We start from the raw sequence: 22,190 nt of genomic DNA on the forward strand, positions 1-22,190 counted from the left end.
TTGAGACTCTCTGCCTAAGAAACTGCTGTACTTTTTTCTTATTTTTCTTATTTGACTTGATGTATCTTTGGGTGTAAATAAGGTGGCTCTGATAAACTGTTTTTGTTTTGTTCCCAATCGTCAACTGTATATGAGAAAATCTTCGTGTTGATACGACAAAGCAATCAAAAGTTATAGCATTACAAAAATAATTTATCCTTAATTTATGTGTTCAAAAGCCTCTCCAAACAAATAAAACATAGTAATTGTACATAAGAACTAATTACACATGCAAACACAACAATGACTAAAGGTTTGCATAGCATGGAGACATGATTTTAGTAATGAGATTTCACAGAATGAGATTCATTCTGTGCCATTTGAGTCATCATTGAGTCTGTGTCGTGTACTTGGCGCCATCTCCTGGTGGCTATATGTAACATTGTTCATACATTTAGGGAAGTGCTGTTGTAGTTTTTGTTGCTATATAGTGTTTTTGAAGAAAATAAAATCCTGGGGGGATTTTTAGTACAACTTAAAAATTTGCTATTTTTAAGTTGTACTATACACTACCAGACAAAAGTATTGACACACACAAAAGTATTGTGTGGAGTGGTGGTGGTTTAGTGGACTTAAGCACTGAACTGATAAGCAAAAGGTTGTTGGTTCAATCCCTACAGCCACCACCATTGTGTCCTTGAGCAAGGCACTTAACTCCAGGTTGCTCCAGGGGGATTGTCCCTGTAATAAGGGCACTGTAAGTCACTTTGGATAAAAGCGTCTGCCAAATGCATAAATGTAAAATGACACTCCTTCTCATTTTTTATTTGGACTTTTCTGCTCTTTAGAATTATATTAAAGTCATCAAAGCTTTCAATTAACACAAATGGGTTTATGAGGATTATGTAGTGGCCAACAAATATTAAATCAAATCTATTAATCTTATATTTGAGCTTCTTAAAAGTAGCTACCCTTTGTCTAAATGACAGCTCTGCACACTCGGGGCATTCACTTTTCACTGAAGCCCATTTTTTGGTGACTGTTAATTTATTTTTCCATCTTCTCTCTGTCTCTACTGTAGTGCCTGGTCCAGTTCCCAAAGAGTTTGTGAGGGCGACTCCATCTGAGGATAAGATCTCACTGCAGTGGAAAGAGCCCCTGGAGCCCAACGGCATTATAACCCAGTATGAGGTAATGCTGTGTGTGTGTGTGTGTGTGTGTGTGTGTGTGTTATTCAAGTCCATGTGTGTTTTTTTTATGTCAGTTTTGTGTGCAAACCCAAATGATTATGCATCAAAAGCTTGTACTGTCTTGCTCCATGTATATGCAAATTGTTTTTTTTAAGAACTAGATAAATGATGCCTCATATTTTAACACAATGTTCTGCCACTTTACAATAATGTTGTATTCGTTAAAATTAGTTAACTACATTAGTTTACATGGTCAAACAATGAACAGTATTTTTACAGTATTTATTTATGTCGGTTCATGTTCATTTAAAAAAATACTATAGGGCTTGGCGATATTCAAGAAATATTTTCACAATATTTAAAAAAAAAAATATTGTGATATCCAATTACAATAACATTGGAATAAATACATACATATATATATATATATATATACAAAGTGAACCTGCAAAGTTGCATTCACAGTGCATGTTAAGCACAAACTGCTCCATTGAAATAAAGTGAACTAAACTCGGAGCACGTCCTGAGATGGTCATTTGCAGCATTCTCACAGACGACACTATTCTTAACATCTGTTTTACAACTGAAACAGAAGAGTGAGAACTCTTTATATGGACATGTTCCACCAGACAGAATGCCATTGAACATCTATTTTTGTGTCTTTTTTATTTTATATTTTTTAGATCAGCTACAGTAGCGTGCATTCCTTTGATCCATCAGTGCCGTTACTGCGGCCGCCTGTGCTCGTGTCTTTACCGTGGAACACCTCTCGACACAACTTCACACAGTTGCACCCTGGAACCACCTACCAGTTCCTGATCCGGGCCAGCACCGGCAAGGGTTACGGAGCCCCCAGCACACTCAATGTGACCACCAACATATCAGGTACAAAGAGAGAGAGTGACCTTTGGTTTTTCGTGGTTTCTCTGTGTGTTCATGAATGAATGTTTCAGGTGTCATATCTGATCTGATCTTTAGGAGGGGCTGAACACACTGTTGTTTTGCAAGTGATGAAATTGGATCCATTTGTTTGTGCAGTGTAGTCAGTTTCTGATATCCTGGCATTGGTTGGTTTAGTACTGACACAGGCATCGGCACAATGGAAAAGGATGGAAAACTGGAGATCTGCTCACGTCTTGCCATTGGACTGAACTTATGAAGCACTTGAGACAACAAGACAAGTTTCCAGCAGTCATGGAAAACCTGGACATTTTTTAATTGTGGTTTCCAGACATGGAAAAATCATTAAAATGAACAAAATCTTAAAAGTCATGGCAATTTCTGCAGTGAATATATCTTTTTCTAGTTATTTTCTGCTCTAAAATATTTAATCAACTTAATATTGCTCTTGGCTAGAGCATCTGTAGAGTAGACCTTGCTCACAAGCCAGTGTTTTGTCTGAATTCTGAGCGAATCTTTCTTTTGAGTATCGCTTTTGAACTATAGTCAATTAATAGGGGGTAAAAGCGTGCTTGAAGTGTTTTTCTAATGACCAATGAGAGCAAGGACAATAACCTCATGACAAAGAGACCTCTCTCTCTCTCTCTCTCTCTCTCTCCCTCTCCTCAGGCTCTCTGCCACTCTTGCTTACATCTCTGAGATGTAATACAGGCATAATCATGGGAAATATGATTTTCCACATTTCCCAAATCCATCACTTTAGATTTGTTGAGAGCAAAAGAAGTGTAGGTGGAGCCTAAGAAAACATACAGAGGCAAGGAAAGCTGTTTAGCTTGTTTTGAAAAGGATAAGAAAGAAAATAAATAACACATATATAATTATTGCTTTTTTATGATGAGTGAAGTGTTTTTTGTATTTTTTTACCACAATTTAGTGAAAGTGCTTTAAGTAGTGAAACTACTAATACATTTTTTTCAGTAGCTGTTTAAAAAAAAAAAAAAACATCTGACACAAGCTATGTATTTATTATATATTTTTTATTTTATTATACAGTTTAGTAATATCAAATGACACATACATAAATTGAGTAAATTAAATAGGGGGAAACTGACTTATATCACACAATGTTTAGATCAGCTACAGTAGCGTGCATTCATTTGATCCATCAGTGCCGTTACTGCGGCCGCCTGTGCTCGTGTCTTTACTGTGGAAACATTTACCTGATTTTGAATGAAAAATGTCTAGATATGTAGTTTTACAGTATAAATAAAGACCCCATGAAATGGCTTGACGAGCGAAGTTTATTTTCTGTGTTGACGTATATCATATTAAAACAGGAAGTGTGGGCGTCTATATAAAAGGACTTGTTCCTTTTTTTCAAATAAGTTTTTAGTTTGCATCAGAGCCATGAACCATGAATTGCTATTTGCTCTTGTTAGGACATTCTCATTCTAGACAAAATTTTATGTGTATGCTAAAAGTCAACATTTAGCATAAACAGGGCTTTCAAACTAACAGACATGAACTAAAAGCCACAAAACTCTAATAAAACTGTATTAAAATATATTTCATTCTTAAATAGTGTAGTTACTGCAGCTATTTTTTGTTAGGGTTAGCCATGATTTTACAAATGGATAATCGTAGCTTGTTCCCTCTGTTTCTCTTTGTAGCACCTACTCTAGAGGAGTATGACGGGTCAGAGGCGTCCCTGAACGAGACGGCCACAACCATCACCGTCCTACTGAAACCAGCCCAGGCTAAAGGAGCTCCCATCAGGTGTGTTTGTTTGTGTCTTTTACATTCCCTATTGCTCTATTGCTTTCATATCCTCCAGCTCTTCCTGCATGAGTCTGCTGCAGACTCTATCATATTTCCTCTCTGTGCAGTAATGAACCACTGCTGCTGGGAACATTATGATATTACTCACTTCCTGTGTTTCTCAGCTCATAAACCTCCTCTCTCTCTCTCTCTCTCTCTCTCTCTCTCTCTCTCTCTCTTTCAGCTGTTCGATATTCAACACCTCACTTGCACAAATATCCCTATTTGATCTGAGCCGTGCCAGGCTATTTCATTCTCCTCTTCCTCATTTCTCTCTCTCTCTCTTTTTCTCCTCTCTGTTTAGCTGGTTTGAGGTTTTGTCACATAAGATTTGAAAATGATTTTTCAGTAAATCAGCCATGTTGTGTGACAAACTTATTTCAGGAGATACACTCAAATTGGCTTTTTTTGTTGTGATTTTTCAAAGACGCCATGAAATCAAATTTGGAGTTTTATGGCTTTTTTTGTTGTTGTTGTTTAAGGTCATCATTCTAGTGTTCACTGACAATTTGACAAAATTAACATTTAACAGATATAGTGGCAAGAAAAAGTATGTGAACCCTTTGGAATTATCTGCATTTATGTATAAATTTGTCTTAAAATCTGGTTTGATCTTCATCTAAGTTACAATAATGAACAAACACAATCCGTTTTAACTAATAGTACACAAATTAGATTGGAAAATGTATGTGAACCCCTAGGCTAATGATGTCAACAAAAGCTAATTAGAGCCAGGTGTTGGCAAACCTGGCATCCAATTAATGAAATGAGATTGGAGGTGTGGGCTAGAGCTACTTTGACTTATAAAAAGCACTCAAACATTTTGAGCTTGCTTTTCACAAAAAGCATCTGCTGACGTAGACCATGCCTCGCAAAAAAGAGATATCAGAAGACCTACAATCAAGAACTGTTGCTTTCTCGAAGAGTTTAGATATTCATCTGTCCACTGTTAGACATATTGTCTATAAATTGAGATGATTTATTACTTTGGCTACTCTCCCTTGAAGTGTCCGTCCAGCTAAGATGACTCAAAGGGCACATGGCAGAATGCTCAGTGAGGCAAAAAAGAACCCTAGAGTGACAGCTAAAGACTTGAAGGAATCATTGGAACTGGTTAACATCTCTGTTCATGAGTCTGCTTTTTATGGAAAACATTAAACAGGCATGGTGTCCATGACAGGACGTCACGAAGGAAGCAGCTGCTTTCCAGCAAAAACACAGCTGAAAACTAGCTAATTTCAAAGGGTTCACATACTTTTTCTTGCCACTGTATATGCATTTAAAATTCACAGTCTTTCTCTTCAGGGAAAATAGACCAGGGGCTTGTTTCCCAAAAGCATCGTAAGCCTAAGTAGATCGTAGAATCCATCTTACGATTCATCTTAGTTTTGCGGCCTGTTTCCCAAAAGCATCGTAACTTAAGTAGTACTTGACAATGCTCGTTGATACGAGTGCTCTGGAGTACTCGTACAGCATTAAGAACATTGTAAGCACACAGACTTATGCAGACACCTGCAGGAAATTACACCTGATACAATTTAAACACCTATAGCTACACTTTATGCTCATTTAATATCAGTATACATACAATATATTTTATTAATTTTTTAACCGAAAAGGCTAATAATAATAATAATAATAACAATAATAATAATAATAAATGCAGAAAATGGTTAGTCAATATTGGATGAACAGATAACAAATAAAGTTATTTGTGGACTAGTTGGTAACAACAAAGTGGTGGGATGATTGTTGCAGAGAACTGTAAAAATTACAATCAGAGAGAGAAGGAAAAAAGTCAGTAACTTGCTGCCGTGCATGAAAATCGTCCGTACAGTATATTGGCTCCTCATCCTCGTCTCCTCCTCCTGTCTGACACCTATGGGCGCTCTCGCCTGCGCCACGTGTTGTGTAGTACCGCACATGTTGTGTAGCTTTGCTGTTATCATTATCACTTTTGGGAGTAAAAAGCAGATCTCCCTTTGATTGGTGAATGCCCCTAAAGCGCAGCTTCCATGCGTCTCTTTATTTTGCGATCTGCAATAACACGGTGAATCTTGTTATATTCAATTAATGCTTGTCATTAGCAGGACCATACACCGGGCCTCCGGTGGAAGCTTTCATATCGACCCACAGAGCAAATTTTGAAAAAGAAATATTAAAATGCACATCTGTGGAACGAAGCAGTGATTGTGTAAAAGAAATATATCGTTCTGCATAAAATTATTGAAAAAACAAAATGTAATTATGTGTGAATTAAGTTGTAAATTTAAGAAAATATTTTTAAATATTTCCAGCGAGTTAAATTACAAATGTTTTTAAAGTTACGCACAAATATAATGAAGTTACAATGATGAGCAGCACTATATGGTCACATTTCAGGACTTCACATGAGTGGACAGCGTCACTCTTAAGTAGCACTTAAAGTGCGTCCTCGCACATTCATGTCAACTGCAGTTTTGGGAAACGCACACGAAAAAATTCGCTCGTAGAAAATGCGCTTAACCACTAAGATCAATCGTTATTGGGAAACGCAGCCCAGAAATATTGATCACAAGTATTAGACTACACAAAGTTTTACCCAAACAAATGCTCACTAGAAAGAGAATGTCAAATTCGGTTTGACACTTGACAGGGACGATAAAGCTGAAGGTTGAGGGAGCACAGCACCTTTCAGACAGACAAGGAGTACAACTGGATGATTTACTGTGTTGCGCATATTAATTTCGGCTTTCAGAATAGATGCTAACATGTATTCAGAAAGCGAGTGAACGAATAAATAAAGAGACATGTAGTAGAATTACAGCAGAGCCGAATCTGGGGGGGGGGGTGCTTTGCCCCCCTACCCCCTCCCAAATTATCCCTATGGCCCGAATTGTATTGTCATGAAATCCTAATCCTAACCCTTACCCTAACCCCACACAAAAAGCTCTGATGTTGTTATTTGTTAATTGTCTTACACTGCGATGGCTGTTTGCTCTTATGATTTGAATGGAATGGAATTGGCACCGCTGATCATTAGTTGTGCAGTTTAAGTCACCTGATTGGCTGTGTTCTTCTGTCCACCATCAACAGTGCCTATCAGATCGTAGTGAAGGAGATCAATCCACACCGTGCACGACGGGAGGCAGGCAGTGGGGAGTGTTATCGCAAGCCTGTGTCCTATCAGAACGCCGCAAGTGCCGGGTTGCCGTATTATTTTGCAGCAGAACTCCCGCCAAGGAATCTTCCGGAACCGTTGCCATTTACGGTGGGAGACAACAAGACATATCAGGGGTACTGGAACGCTCCCCTCGCACCCCGGAAAAACTACAACATCTACTTCCAGGCCGTTAGCAGCGTGGAGAAGGTTAGCAGATAACACGCAAATATACACACTATATGGTGCCATGTGACACTTTGTGACACTTTTGACCAGTTGAAATCATAAAAAATTAAAATTGATCTTTCATCACATAGCCTTGATCAGCCTTCAAAAGAATTATGGTATAATGTGTGATATTGATGAGATTTTTAATACTGTTTTTTGATGATATCTTTCAGTTTTTGGAGAATACATTGTATAAGCCTTGGACTTGCTTACACAACAAGTTACAGTAGCTAGCAGTCATTTAACGTTGAACCTATAAAAATAGAAATAAATTGTGTCTGAATTTGAATTCTCATGTACTGACTGCTTTGGGAATGACACCTAATAAAGCTACTGTCATGAGAATGATGTAAAGGGTATAGAAAAGTTCCCCTAATTGAAGAACCACTCACAAACACATGTATTGGGTGGGTACATGAGCTACTTATACATAAGTCTCAGGGTTAAATCCTGGTTGGGTTGACCAGGAATTGAATTGTTGCAGAAATATCTATCCTTTTTACTGTTTTGTCCTTGAGCAATGTATTTATGTTGCTTCAAGTGTTTGTGTATTGAAGTATATAATAGGGCTGGTCAATAGGACGATGTAATTGGATATCGATGATGTCTTACAAAGATTCCGATGCTGATTGCGAACAGATGATGATCGACAATATTGGGAAATGGAAAAACCATGGATCTGGGAAGTCGCCAAATATATTAAACAGTGGCCAGGGTGTGATACTAGCACCCGCCACTAGCCAAATACAACGAGGCTGAAACCAGTTCGCAAGTTCCTTGTCCAAATGTATTTCATGTGCTCATTTACCCGCAACAGGCGGGCAACCTGCTGCAAGACGTCTCGGAGTGACACATGAAAAGAAATGCTGTTAGTCACAAAGATACGCACTTGAAGAAACACACTTTATTATATTTTTAAGAACAGATGAAAGAAAAGCGTCATTGCTTGTGTCTGATTCGCTGTTTGTTCAGAGGCGTGCAGCACGAGCCTGTCATGTGCTACAAGTGCATCTTGCATACATTTCTCTGTTTCATTTGTCTGAAAACTTTTTGCAATAATAATGTCATCTTTGAGAATGCTGATATTATCTCCGTTCATCTCAGGAGGTGCTGTGTGTTTAGTTCACGGTTTGCATGTATTGTGAATGCAACTCTGCAGGTTCAGTAATGTATATCTTTGTATTAAATAAACAAAGACGAAAGGGATTAAAACATAAATTAATGCAAGGCACGTTCACCTTGAACCTAAAATTGAGTTTTATTTTCTTTAGGCAGCATTAACTGTATTACAAAAATGCAATACAAACACAAATTTGATAAGAACACACATTATTTTGGGAACACACGTTAATTTATTAGGCTTATTTATTTTGATTATTATTGTCTTTACATTTATAACTGTCTTTAGTACACTGTTTTTTTCTCCCCAATTTGGCATGCCCAATTCCCAATGCCATCTAAGTCCTCGTGGTGGAGGAGGACGAATCTCAGTTGCCTCCGCGTCTGAGACCGTCAATCTGCACATCTTATCACGTGGCTTGTTGAGCGTGTTATCCCAGGAGACGTAGCGCGTGTGGAGGCTTCACGCTATTCTCCACGGCATCCATGCACAACTCACCATGCGCCCCACCAAGAGCAAGAACCACATTATAGTGACCACGAGGAGGTTAACCCAACATAACTCTACCCAGCCTAGCAACCGGGCCAATTTGGTTGCTTAGGAAGGCTGACTGGAGTCACTCAGCATGCCCTGGATTCGAACTTGCGACTCCAGGTGTGGTAGTCAGCGTCTTTAATTGCTGAGCTACACAGGCCCCCATTGTCTTCAGTTCTTAATCTGTAGGCTATTATTAATTTTCCATATGTGTTGACGGATGCTTGCGTGATGGTAAATGGAGCCATTGGAGATGGTAAATGTTTAGATTTGGAGAGGTGGTTATATAAGATTTTTTGATCACTTCGTTATTTTATTGCTTTTTTGATTTAGTTTAAAGTGCAATTTGAATTTAGAAATGTCTTTTTTTTATGTTTTGTGTTTCAACAAATGAATTAAACTTTTAAAACAAAATCAATAAAGCAAAAAAATTCACTGACCCTCAGCAGGGGCTCGGCGATGTAATCGGATATCACGATATTTTTAAAGGCAATTATCGCTAAAATATTTTTTACATACCGACCAGCCCTAGTATATAAGTGTGTATACATTCCTTTGCATTGAATAGGATTTACTGTACTGTATCTCTGATACACAAATGACAAGGTCAATATAAGACTCGGAACATAGTTGGTCAAATACTAAGAAATAATTTACGTTGTCTGGTTTTTCCACACACAATAGCAGCTTGGAATGTTTAGAAAATGTATTATATAAAGTCAAACTGTAAGCAAAATTGCATTCAAACATAAATCTTTGTACTGAATATCTTTTGCTCGTTTCTATTTAGACATCTGTATATTATGCTGTTCTGGTATTAATAGAGTTTTGAAAATTAACTGCAAATCCTTTTTCTTTACAGGAAAGTAAAACGCAATGTTTGAAACTGGCATTTAAAGGTAAGCCCTTTCATACTGAGAACATGCATATTTTGCATAATTTGATTTGTACAATAGACATCAGATTTTTGTGAGATTGTTCATCATATTGTCCATCATCCAATAGCCTTTTTAATGCAGTGACTTTATAATATATGCACATGTAACCCTTTTTAACATATTACTGTTGCCAATCATCCACAGCACTGTTGGGGTCTACAGTGTTTGTTGGATTTTTGCTCAAGTTTGCTCTGGATTTTATCCAGCTAAAATGTCCAGTATGTTGTTCTGAATAATGTGATACATATATGTGTACATATATATAGTCAGCACGCTGTTGTGGTAATGACAGTAACGAAAGCACCTTCATTCGTGTCCCGCCTGAGTTATTGCACATTATTTCTTCCTCTGGGTCTTCATTAATTGTTTTCAAGCAGGAAATCGAATGATAAAAATGTGCCCGAGGCTCAGTGCACTCCCCGAGCGGATTAGATATACCCCACGTCATGTGTTGTTTAGCAACAAAAATAAATTTTAGTTTTTAAGCCTGGAATTTTATCTCCAAAATGGATGTAATCCAATTTCCATTGAATCGCTTCCAGTGTTTTCCTCTCAAATCATACTTATAAGACCTGACAGAAACACAAGTGTTCAGGCGGGGGGCAAAATTTGATGTCTGAACCAATACAGGCCAGCATCTGAAACCACACCATGCCTCAGATTAATAATCTTTTAATCCAAGAGTCAGAATTGATCATGAAAACATTTGCTGGAAAGGTCTTTGCCACTGAGTGAAAAACGAATATGCTATTAAACACACTACTTTATTAAATATAAATATAAACATGAACTAATTCAATTAAACCAATGGCATGTGGCCTTGAAGTATTTCATAATAAAGTAAACATTGCTTGCAAGTTTTTCAAGTAATTAATCAAGCAAAAAAAAAAAAAAATTAAGAGCAGTGAATGAGTTTCTCTTTTTCTTGTTAATATCGTTGTATGGTTAAAAATATCAGACTGCAGTTCTATAACAGATAGGTATATAAGGTCACATTTACACTGCTATGGCTAATACTGCGTTCATGTCCTGTCAGAGTTACTTTAATTACGAGATGCAATTTCGGAGATTCTACTCTGAGCTGTTCTTGGACTGAGAAATTATTAGTTTCTAAATCAACGCTCATAACGCCAAAATGTATCCTTGCGTGGCTTTGTTGTTGATGACATCAAAATATTTAATCACTACATTAATTCATTAATTCACCTCTGTATTTTCTTAAAAAAAGTTTTAGAATAAAGAAAGCACTCCAGGTAACACTGACTATAATAAAATGACATACAGTACTGTGCAAAATTTAGGCACTTGGGAAAAATGTTGCATAGTGAGGATGTTCTCAAAAATAATGCCATAAATAGTTTTCATTTATCACTTAATGTCATACAAAGTCCAGTAAACATAAAAAAAAGCTAAATCAATATTTGGTGTGACCACCTTTGCCTTCAAAACAGCACCAATTCTACTAGATACACCTGGACACAGTTTGCCACAGTTCCTCTACCTATTCAGTCTACAGTCTCAATTGCTTCTGTCTCTGTGGGGGCCATTCAATCTGTTGCAGTGCTCCCTGTTCTTCAAACCCAGATGTGTATGACTTTCTTTCTTCTGCTGAACACAAATAAAGATTTTTAGAAAAATATTTCAACTCTGTAGGTCCATACAATGCGAGTGAATGGTGGCTAGAACTTTGAAGGTCCAAAAAGCACATAAAGGCAGCATAAAAGTAATCTATATGACTCCAGTGGTTAAATTCATGTCTTTACAAGCGATTTAATAGGTATGGGTGAGAAATAGATCAATATTTAAGTCATTTTTTTTACTATCAATGTCCACTTTCACTTAACATTCTTCTTCTTTTGTTTTTGGCGATTCACATGCTTTGTGCATATCGCTGCCTATTGGGCAGGGACTCAAACAATATCTAGAGATCAGGGACCGGTTGCACCAGAAATGTCTAGCTACAGCTTAAATGGTGGGTAAGATACAATTTAGACACCATTAAATATTTTAGCATTGCACAATTAAGCTTAGGTTAAACATAACCCTGTGTTTATACAAAATATTTATGGAAGCTTTGGACCAGGAGTAACAGTTGGAATAAAAAAACAAACTAATTGAATGACATCAATGGGCTCATGTTTTGCGTGACAGATTTTAGGGCTCTATTTTCATGAGTACACAAAGCACAGGGCTACACGCTACGACTGTGCACAACATCTTATCCAATTTTTGTGAGAGCGCTAATTCTAAGTGCAATTTTCATGTCAGCACAAAGTGCAAATGGCCGTGGGTAGGAGTGTTTGAGTAACTGTGGGTGTATTGTATGTACAGGTGCATCTCGATAAATTAGAATGTCGTGGAAAAGTTCATTTATTTCAGTAATTCAACTCGAATTGTGAAACTCGTGTATTAAATAAATTCAATGCACACAGACTGAAGTAGTTTAAGTCTTTGGTTCTTTTAATTGTGATGATGTTTAAGTCGCTACAAAAGGAGCCTGTGGAAGAAGGAGAGAGTAAAATGTTTGGATTTGGTATTATTTTTTGACCACTTAGTTATTTTGATAACATATTAGTTTTGTTTGAAGTGTAGTTTGAATTTAGAAATATTTTTGGTTGAATTTTTTCATGTTTTAATAAATAAATTTTTCAAAATCAATGTCGACCTGTAGAAGTGTGTGCCGATACAATCACTGTCAATACTAGCCATGACTTGTGTGTCAGTACATGAAAATGATTAATAATACTTACATTCTCTGTAATTTAACGGAGCCTACATCCATATTCTGAATCACATTTTCCGTGCGTATAAAAGGAACGTGTCCCATTTAACAAGGATGCACACAATAATGTAAATCCATATTTGTATTCTTCCAATTCATTGCATAGAGTCTATTTACACTACCAACTTTTTACGAATTTACAGTCTTTGTTTATATCCCTGTTGCTTGACAAGGAATGGACTGTATAATAGGACGGAGATGGTGTCAGAGAAGAACCTCCATTGGACCCGATTAGCGCCTTGCGCACGCAATTTCGCTAAACCCACTTGCGCCTAGACTTCAGCGCACACTTGCATGAAATACCAACACTTCATGGCCATGCCCATTGATTTTGCACTTATGAGTTAAAGCATTGTGCTGCACTTAATGCTTGCACGCTTAAAATAGGGCCTATAGACATATACTGTATGATGATGTTGACATTTACATTTGTTTACATTTACAAGAGAGAACATTATGTAAAAAAATAAATTGACTTGTTAGCAGCTCTTCAACATAAAACTGATCTAAACACTGCCCTTTCCGGTGTAAGTTGCCCAGTGTCACCGGCATGCAATTTTAAAGCATACAAAATATATTGGATATTAAAATGAATAAAATGTCAGTTTTTCCAGTCTGTTGAGTTAGTATTTATTTATTGCTCATTAATAACAGATAAAGTTCCTGAATCTTATTATTTTCATTTAAAGATACCATTTTGTTTTTTTTTATAAATGTACTTTTTTTACATATCGTATTTCAATGGAAATTTTATCACACCTTTGACAGTTACGCGAGACAAAAAAGGTTGGAACATCAGCTGTAACAATATAAAACTCACAGCTTCTTTTTAGAAATGTAAAAGCTGTTGATTGGATCAAAAAAGGTGAATGTCATATTGTGCCACTACACATTATGGAGAGCTTATGACCTACTGGCTTAGTCTTGGGTTAAGAAAAGGTGATGCAACCAAATTAAGCACTGACTTCGGACCAGTTCGGACCAGACGGGATAGCCTTCGTTGCCTTCATGCATCGATTATTCTTGGGCACCCAACTCCCTGTCGCTGGTTTGTGGTTTGTTCTTCCTCAGACCCCTGTCAGTAGGTACTCACCACTGTTGACCGGCAGCACCCCACAAGCCTTGCCATTTCAGAGATGCTCTGACCCAGTTGTCTGGCCATAACAATTTGGCTCTTGTCAAAGTCACTCAGATCTTTACTTCTGCCCATTTCTCCTGCATTCAACACGTTGACTACGAGAACTGATTGTTCGCTTACCATCAATCTACCCAGACCGACATTGATCAACATTATTCACTCCACCTGTGAGTGGTCATAATGTTTTAGCTCATCAGTGTATATGTTTGTGGTAAACCTATACACCAAATGGCCATTTATTATTGAATATAAAATATTAGTATTTGTGTTTTTGAGATGTATTTAACAAAGGAATTGTACTATTGACTAGACAGTCATCTGAAGCTTAATGCAGCACTCATGTGTGGAGAGTGTTATGATGAAGAAGACAAGGGGGATGGTGCATTAGGGCAGCAGTGCCATTTTGCCCCAGGATGCTCACTCGGCAAAATGAGGTGTAGAGAATAGAAAAGCCATGTGTAAGGCAGTGACAGGGGCTTTCATTTTGTTTGAGCGTTATTGTTGGGTAAAAATAAGATGCCCCACGGATCCAGAGGCAGAAAGTGCAGCTGATGGCTTTATTTAAGAGGCCCGTGTCAGTGGGTCATTGCCTTATCACTCTTAAAAGCTTATAGTACAGCTTCAGGACATACCGAAGATCCATTTATGTCTGCCACCCAGACAGCTTGCACAATGCAGCCTTTACAGACAAAAACCCATAAGTGAAGTCAGCACAGAGACATAAAGAGTCGTAAATGTCATGTGCACCCATCTTGAGTTCAGGAGAAGTTTGGATCAATAGCTGTAGACGCTGTAATGATAGTTTACCTGTTAGATTGCTGTGTAAGAGGTATTTCTGTCATTGGTGATGTATTCCTGACAGTTATATAGACCCAAAGTGCCACTGCAGAATGAAGACTAAGGGCCAAAACATACTCTACGCAAGAACGTGAATGCAGACGCGTCTTGCAATGCAAGCTTGATTTCACGCATTATTGCATTCTGAAACGTGTAAGACCGCAATTCATAACTTAACGCAACTATGTGTTGCTTTCTCAAAGTTGCTGCAAGGGGTGCTATTGCGAGATTAGTGTGAACTGTCGACTTCTACTGTGAGTTTTCTCTTTCAACTCAACTACTGTCATGGCGGAGCAACAGTTTGAAGAGAATATTGCTGACCAGGTAAGTTAAGGTCATTATATTTATAGAAACTTAGCTGAATAATAACACCTCCAGTTTAATGGCTTAGTCGTTTGAAGGTAACTCTATGGCCTCTTGAGTACTGAGGTTTGTTCCCGCCATGGTAACACGATAACGTGCATTAAGCATGTTCAACCGGTAATGCGGTAGCCAAGCGCTTGCATCTGCATTCATGTACATGCGTAGAGTATGTTTTGGCCTTTAGGGTGCTGACATACTAAAGAAAGCCCTTCTGGAGCATTTTAAGAATATGAGGAATACGTAAAATTAGCATTTTTACTAGGGCTGTCGATTTAATGTATTAATTAGTGCGATTAATTATATTACAAAATTAGCGCAATTAATCATGCCTCCTGAAACATCATCGTGAGCAACAACTTGCTACAAATAAATAAATAAATAGTTTGGCCCGCCAAAAAAAACAGGGCCACATGGAGAAACGAAAGTAAGAGAAGTTTGCTGTCACTGAGAACTTAGCAAAATGATTTACTTATTTATTTATTTGTAGCAAGTTGTTGCTCACGATGATGTCACAGTGACATTATTTTGTTGTTTACAAAAAGTCGTAGAAGTATGCTAAAAATCGGGTAAAAGCCTTTTTGCATTTTTAAGATATGAGCAATCAAACATAGTGGCCCCGTTTTTTTGGGCCACCCTGTACATGTAACATTGTGTTTTTACGAGGCACACCATCAGGGGGCAGTGTTATTTTTTATATATATATTTTATATTTATAATTATTTTAATTTAGGGCTGTCAGAATTAACATGTTAACACATGCGATTAATTGAGTTCAATGTGGCGTTGAGACCCTAACGTGAATCATGAATGCGGCTTTACTACTGCTGTAAGAAAGCGGGTAGCCACAATCTGCCGGCAAATTAATATTATGGAGGCGAGAGTTTAAGAGATTTAATGCCCATTAATGAATATGCAACCTATGTGGGGACTAGTTCTTTCAATAAGTCAGCCTCCCACTTAGACATTGGGAAATGTTTAATGTTACTTGAATTGGTGATATTTTTTATACTGTGGAAGGCTTTGTTTGGAAAATGTTAATAAAGCATTATATTGTTACATATTGTTTTCTTTTCTTTCTTAGATGGAAATAAATGCATTTTGACAAGAAAAGAAGTTTATATAATGTCAAATTTCAGCACTTTCAAAATCTGCGATTAATCGCGATTACAAAAAATTATGCGTTGATCGTGATTAAAAATTTTAATCGACTGATAGCACTATTTGAATTAAGTTTTATTTATATGGAACTATCTTTTTTGGTGGGCCTTTCTCAGGAAATAATTTTATGCTATTAATTCGGTTAATCAAACAGCCATGGAAGTAATTTGAGTAATTTTAATTTTAATCGATTGACAGCCCTAGTTTTTATGCTAATTGCATTTTAGCTTATTTCAGGTAAATCATTCAGATTAACAATTTAACTGTCTGTTTTGCACTTGTCCCATCAGTGCAAAGTTAATTTATACATTATAACATTCAAAACGGTATAAACAATACCATTTCCTGACCAGGCGCAATGCAACAATCTCTAAACACAATACTGCCCCACGATGTGACACAATCACTGCCAATCAGAAGGTATTTGATGTTTAATATACAGTTATGTGGAACGGGCATTTGGACCAATGAGATTTCACTTCGGACAGGCCTACACAGAGTGATGCTGCAGTAATAGAAATCGACGATTTCCAAAATGGCCTGTCACATCAAATCAGATTAGATAATCGCTGTCAGGTGATTTTGTTATAATCACAACGAAAAGAACCAAGCCAGTTTGAAATCAAGCAGTAATACAGCAAATTTGATTTCTGAAAATAAATGTTTTGGTGCATGCCGGAGCACCAATTTACGTTTATCCTTTGCATCCTTGCGACGCACCATCCCCATAAATAAATTCATCAATGAATTTGCCATGTTCTTAGATGCAGCATAAAGATAGACAGTGATTTTGGCAGGCCTGGAAATTACAGTGTATAGAAAAATGGCTTTAATAATGGATTTAACCATCCACTCTTGTGTTGTATAACTCCCAGAGGTTTTATGTTCTATTTAGCTCAACACTATCTGTGAGCGCTCTGTTCTTTAGGTTGCGCTCAGAGGCAGCGTCTTTTCTTTGAACTGTTTCATACTTTTATTTTTAGAGCATAATCATTTTTGTGTTTTGTACAATGTATTCGTGCCAACAGAGTAATAATATTAGCGTTGAACAATGGAACGAGTTTGTGGTTGTCTGCCAATGTTTGGAGAAACATATCCGACAGTCATTTTGAAGCCATTCTGTTATTTTTGGCAGCGAAGAAAGATATTACACAGCAAACAGCAGTTTGTCTTTGTAAAACGTCCAGGCACTTTAATGGACCTGTGAGGTAGTGTAATGCAATAATAAATGAAGCCCTTATGATCTTGGTACATTGATGTTGTAATACGTATTTATGGCAGAATTTAAATTACTTTGGTGACCTTAATTAAATCATTAAGTAATCATTAAGCAAAACATTTTAGAGTCCCTGAAGATGTAGTCCTTGATGTGTGAACTAAGGTTAATAGTTGACCTCTATGGGTGCTGTCCAGTGATGTACACAATAGCAGGCGAAGTAACATTGTATTAACCAATCAGCATCAAGGACCACATCTATTTGTCTCATAAAATATCGGCGAACGTTATTTTTAAAGCTGAAGTGTGCAATTTCTTCTCCAGTAGCATCACCAAACCGAATTGAAAAAAGTAATTACTGTTATCCCAAAGAGTTCAAAAAGTATTGGTTGAGTCAATGTCATTGTGTCGAGCTGGATGGGTCATGTAAACAAACAAAACAATGTTTTGAAAGTGCCAGAGTTACACTTTTAGGTTAAATAAAACTACCTTGGCTTACTTATAGTTGACTCTGCAAATTAAGCTGGCATGTAAGAATTTTAACATTGAAAACATTACACACATCAGCTTTAAGGTTCCATTCTTCACTTCAGGGGCCACCGAGGAGCCGGAAGTGATTCCAGACCCTGCCAAACAGACCGACCAAGTGGTGAAAATCGCTGGCATCAGTGCTGCTGTTCTGGTCTTTATACTCCTGGTGCTTGTGGCCATCCTTCTGGTGAAGAAAAGGTACATTAAATTCCGTTTGTTCTTCTAATGTTAACTGCCGTTACAGTAAGTGCGTGTTCATTCTTGAAATAGCCACGAGAACACCAGCATCCTCCTTCCACTGTCATCTCATTACATCATCAGCACACAGGGAGCATCTGCAGGGCGCCGCATCAGGACCGCTGTCAGCAACTACTGTAAAAACCACTAAGGGTTCACTTGTTCAGGCAGGCTCTGGTTTCCAGCTTAACAAGGCAAAAACTCAAATAAATCCATTAAAAGAGAGTCAGACACACTTTAGAGTTGAACACCCATAATTGTAAAGGTATAAATATTATAGCTGAATCTCTATCGTACCATTGCATGGTATGTAGTATCATATCGCCCACCCTGACACACAAGGTTTTAAGATGTTTTACTTTATGTGTGTGGACATTTTCAGAAATGTCAGTATAGTGAAACAGGTAGACACATCCAAACACATTTCTAAACCAGATCATGAAAACAACTCAAAAGCTATGATTTAGGAAAGTGTTAAAGACTATGTGGTGGTTGCACTGTAGTTGAGACCAATGTCTTATCTACGTTCCAAACAGCTCGTTGGCTAACTTGATTCAATTGTTCACGTTTGAAGTTAAAATTATTATGCAATCTTAACACAAACAATTTGTGTAGAAAGAACCTAGCTGAATTAAGTAAGCCCAACAAAATTAGATGTGCCAAGATAACTCAAATAAATCTCTTTATTTCTTCATGTACTTGCTAGTGAAAGTGAATGTTAGCATGCTAAATACATGCTGGTTGGAAGCACTGCAGAGTGTAGTTTAGTAATGAAGCGAGCAATCAATTACCTATACTCATGGTTAGCTCAAGCTCCACTCTTCACTATAATGGTAACCCCCAAAACTCCAACATGACAGAAACTCTTCTAAATCTCAACATATCAAAACTTGAAACATTAACAAGTATCACCATGTATATTCATCTTGCACAAAAACACATAAAATAACACTTAATTTGAACATTTACTCTCCCTATTGAGTCCCATGCAAAGCATGCTGGGAAATGGAAATCCCCTGCCCAGTTTCATCAATGCTACATTAACGCCACAAAAAGTTTTCATGTAGTCCCAACTCAAATGGATTAAGTAAACTTCCACTGCACAAATGTAAATGAATAGAATGCAGTGAAATGAAGTTGTGACAAAATGTTCAAGAATTGTGTTGCATTAGATTATTTTTATTAAGTAAACTGAACAAGAAGGATTTAAAAAAAATTTTTTTTTTTTTATTTATTTTTTTTTTTTTATTATTTTTTTGTATGCTGCAGTATGGAGCTCCTTAGAGGACAGGGTGGGAATTTTTTTCTGAAATAGTTTTGTGTTCCCTTGCAATAGTTTGCGTTCCCTCACAATAAATTTACCATGGTTTTACTAAAATAAACATATTTTAACCTTAATATTCATAGTAAAATCATAGTACTAATACAGGAAAACAAAACTATGCTAATAAAAATAATAATTTTGCAGTTATTTTGATTTTATTACAAATACCATAGTACATCTGAAATGTCACAAAGGTGACACGTTTTTGTTCCATGGCCATGTGGGACTAAAGGAAGACAATGTTCAGATAAACTTTGGTTAATGAGCCGAGGGGGAAATGTTTGCACCGGCCCAGAGGAGTCACTCTACTCCTTTCGACTGAAGAACAGATTGCTCTGAAGGGGGACAAAAATGCACCCCTGTCAAATTACTTCCACATCCAGTTCCTCATAATAATCAGCCAATCCGAGCTGTCATGACATGTTCACGTTCACTCTCTTACTGCTTCTGTCTAATGGCGCCATCATATGGCTGTTTCTTGAATAGCAGGTCATTAAGAGTGCTCTAAACAGAGCAAACACTAATGAAAGGCCATCAAATATTAGTCTGTATAATTTATAAAGATTCTTTTGTTAGTAATTATTCATTTAAATAATTGTATACAGACATGATTGTAACTTATGGAATAGGAACACTTATAAATGACTTGGTATACATATTTTGGTCTGTTTTCCTATTGTTAAGATATGCCATCTTGTGAGGCTCACACATGGAAGCTGGCTGTAAGAAAATAAGAAATCAAATATTAAATATTAAGTTTTATGTCTAAAACTAAGTGAAAAATGTTAAGATGCATTCTCTGTAAACGAGTCTCAGCGATTTCTCAGGTGAATTTATCTTGTTTAAAGAATGTTTAAGTATTTTTAATGGAAAGTTGAGTTGGCAGAGAAGAGGAAGTCTGAGTAGAACTAATGGACTATGGGGAGAAGCTACATAAATAGTTATTGGCTGAGTGGTGAAGTTGAGTAGAATCTAATTGGCTGTAGGGAGAGTCTGAGTGGATAATGATTGGCTAAAGGGAGAGTCCACATGAATAGTAAGTGTTCTGTGTGTGCAGAGGTCTGTATTCACATAATTACACAATCATCGTGCACTCTTGTAATCCTTCTTTTAAATTTGCACTCCACTGACATGTTTTCTTTCAAAGATCATCTCTCTTCCGGGATGTTGGTTTTTCTTTACCTACAACTACCCATCTTTTTGTCTTCACTTAGACCTTGCATCTGGTCAGTTGGAATTCTGGCTCAAGAGTTACAGTGAGCCAACTGTGTGCTAAGAAATTCAGAAGGTCAAGTTTTTGATGTCTCTTTCTTTCTCTTTCTCTCTCACATACACATCTCATACTTGTTCATTTTTGCAGATAGAAATAATCTATAACCTTACATTACAAATAAAGACCCTGCACTTATGTGGAGCCTCTGGTCTCTTTGAATAGAGCTCAGTGTTAAACCTTACCCATGTGAATTTGTCAAGGATAGTAGGCCAGGGGGTTATTGTGATATTGTGCAGATATAGGGACAATAGTAATAGGAAAAAACTGTCAACTTATGCAAATACTTTTGAAACGCCAAGATGCTTTTTTGAGTAAAAAATTAAGATTATATAAAATAACCACTTCAAAAAAGGGATAACCATTTTCTTTTAATTTCAATCACATTTGGCATTTCATAACATCTCAAGTATTCTATAAACAAATGAATCTCCATTGTGATTAAATCAGTCAAGTAAACCTATTTTAAACATAACAAATCTATTCGCCCCATATGGGGGCCTTTAGCCCCTGCAACAACCCTAAATATTATCCTTTCACTTATTGGACAATCAAAAACATTTGATTTAATCACCTTGAACCAAATTGAGAATGGAAAATAAGTATTTTGTCTCAAAATAAATGTGATACTTTCAATGGTATTATTTAGCTACATAAATTAGCAACATTATAAATATTATTAAATATTAGATCAAATTACCTCAAATTCAACTTTTAGACATGATACCCAATAATCTCATAAATCAGTAAATTTTCAAAGTGCATAGTGACAAACAGTTGTTAAGGAAAGTGCTGTGGTATTTATTTATTTATTTATTTATTTTCTTTTTTTACTGTTTAGTGTTTTGGGAAAAAATCAAATCAAAAGTGATTTTAGTGATTTTTCTTCACTTTTAGCCCCATTGTACCCTACAAGGCATATTAGCTATTGTATATTAAAACTATAAATGGAATATAGTCACATTTAAAAAGAGCTTTTCATTTAGTGTTGACACACTTCTGGTTTAAGCCCCTCCCACATCCAGTTATATCAGATTACAGATACAGATAATTTTGCCATTGCAACAGATTCAGACACAGATACAGATAGCAGCTTTACTGCACACCCGTTATAGTCAAATTAATAATATTATTAATAATTAGGCACAATGTGCAATGAAACAGAAATTATAAAGTAGAAAGACATTTAAACACACACACACACACACACACACAGATGGATTAAAGTTGCCTTGCACAGAGTTCGTCACTCAACATAACTGTGGACTAGTCAGACATGTTTTTGTTTTAGCAGGAATTTTTTAGCAGAACATCATCCAAAACTACTGTGATGCTCTCTGTTTTAACTGTAAGGTTGAGAAGTACAAACATCATCAACAAAAGTACAATCAAACAACATGACCATTTAGTCCATTACACTGAAGCAGAAATGTGTACATGTTAACAAAGGGCAACAAAGGAATGGAATTCTAAAAATGTCATTCT

General features: G+C 36.7%; 1 protein-coding gene across 3 annotated transcripts in view; it reads left to right on the plus strand.

The window, feature by feature from the left end:
* ptprk (protein tyrosine phosphatase receptor type K) overlaps positions 1–22,190 on the plus strand; it is a 297,329-nt gene that overhangs the window by 215,443 nt on the left and 59,696 nt on the right. For all 3 annotated transcript variants that reach the window (XM_051644804.1, XM_051644805.1, XM_051644806.1), the window contains exons 9-14: positions 1,061–1,170; positions 1,853–2,054; positions 3,740–3,845; positions 6,963–7,236; positions 9,774–9,810; positions 17,937–18,072. In XM_051644804.1, the coding sequence (XP_051500764.1) occupies positions 1,061–1,170; positions 1,853–2,054; positions 3,740–3,845; positions 6,963–7,236; positions 9,774–9,810; positions 17,937–18,072 (865 nt within the window). The remainder of the gene's footprint in view (positions 1–1,060; positions 1,171–1,852; positions 2,055–3,739; positions 3,846–6,962; positions 7,237–9,773; positions 9,811–17,936; positions 18,073–22,190) is intronic.

Source organism: Myxocyprinus asiaticus, chromosome 19, assembly GCF_019703515.2.
Source record: "Myxocyprinus asiaticus isolate MX2 ecotype Aquarium Trade chromosome 19, UBuf_Myxa_2, whole genome shotgun sequence".
Classification (NCBI taxonomy): Eukaryota; Metazoa; Chordata; class Actinopteri; order Cypriniformes; family Catostomidae; genus Myxocyprinus; species Myxocyprinus asiaticus.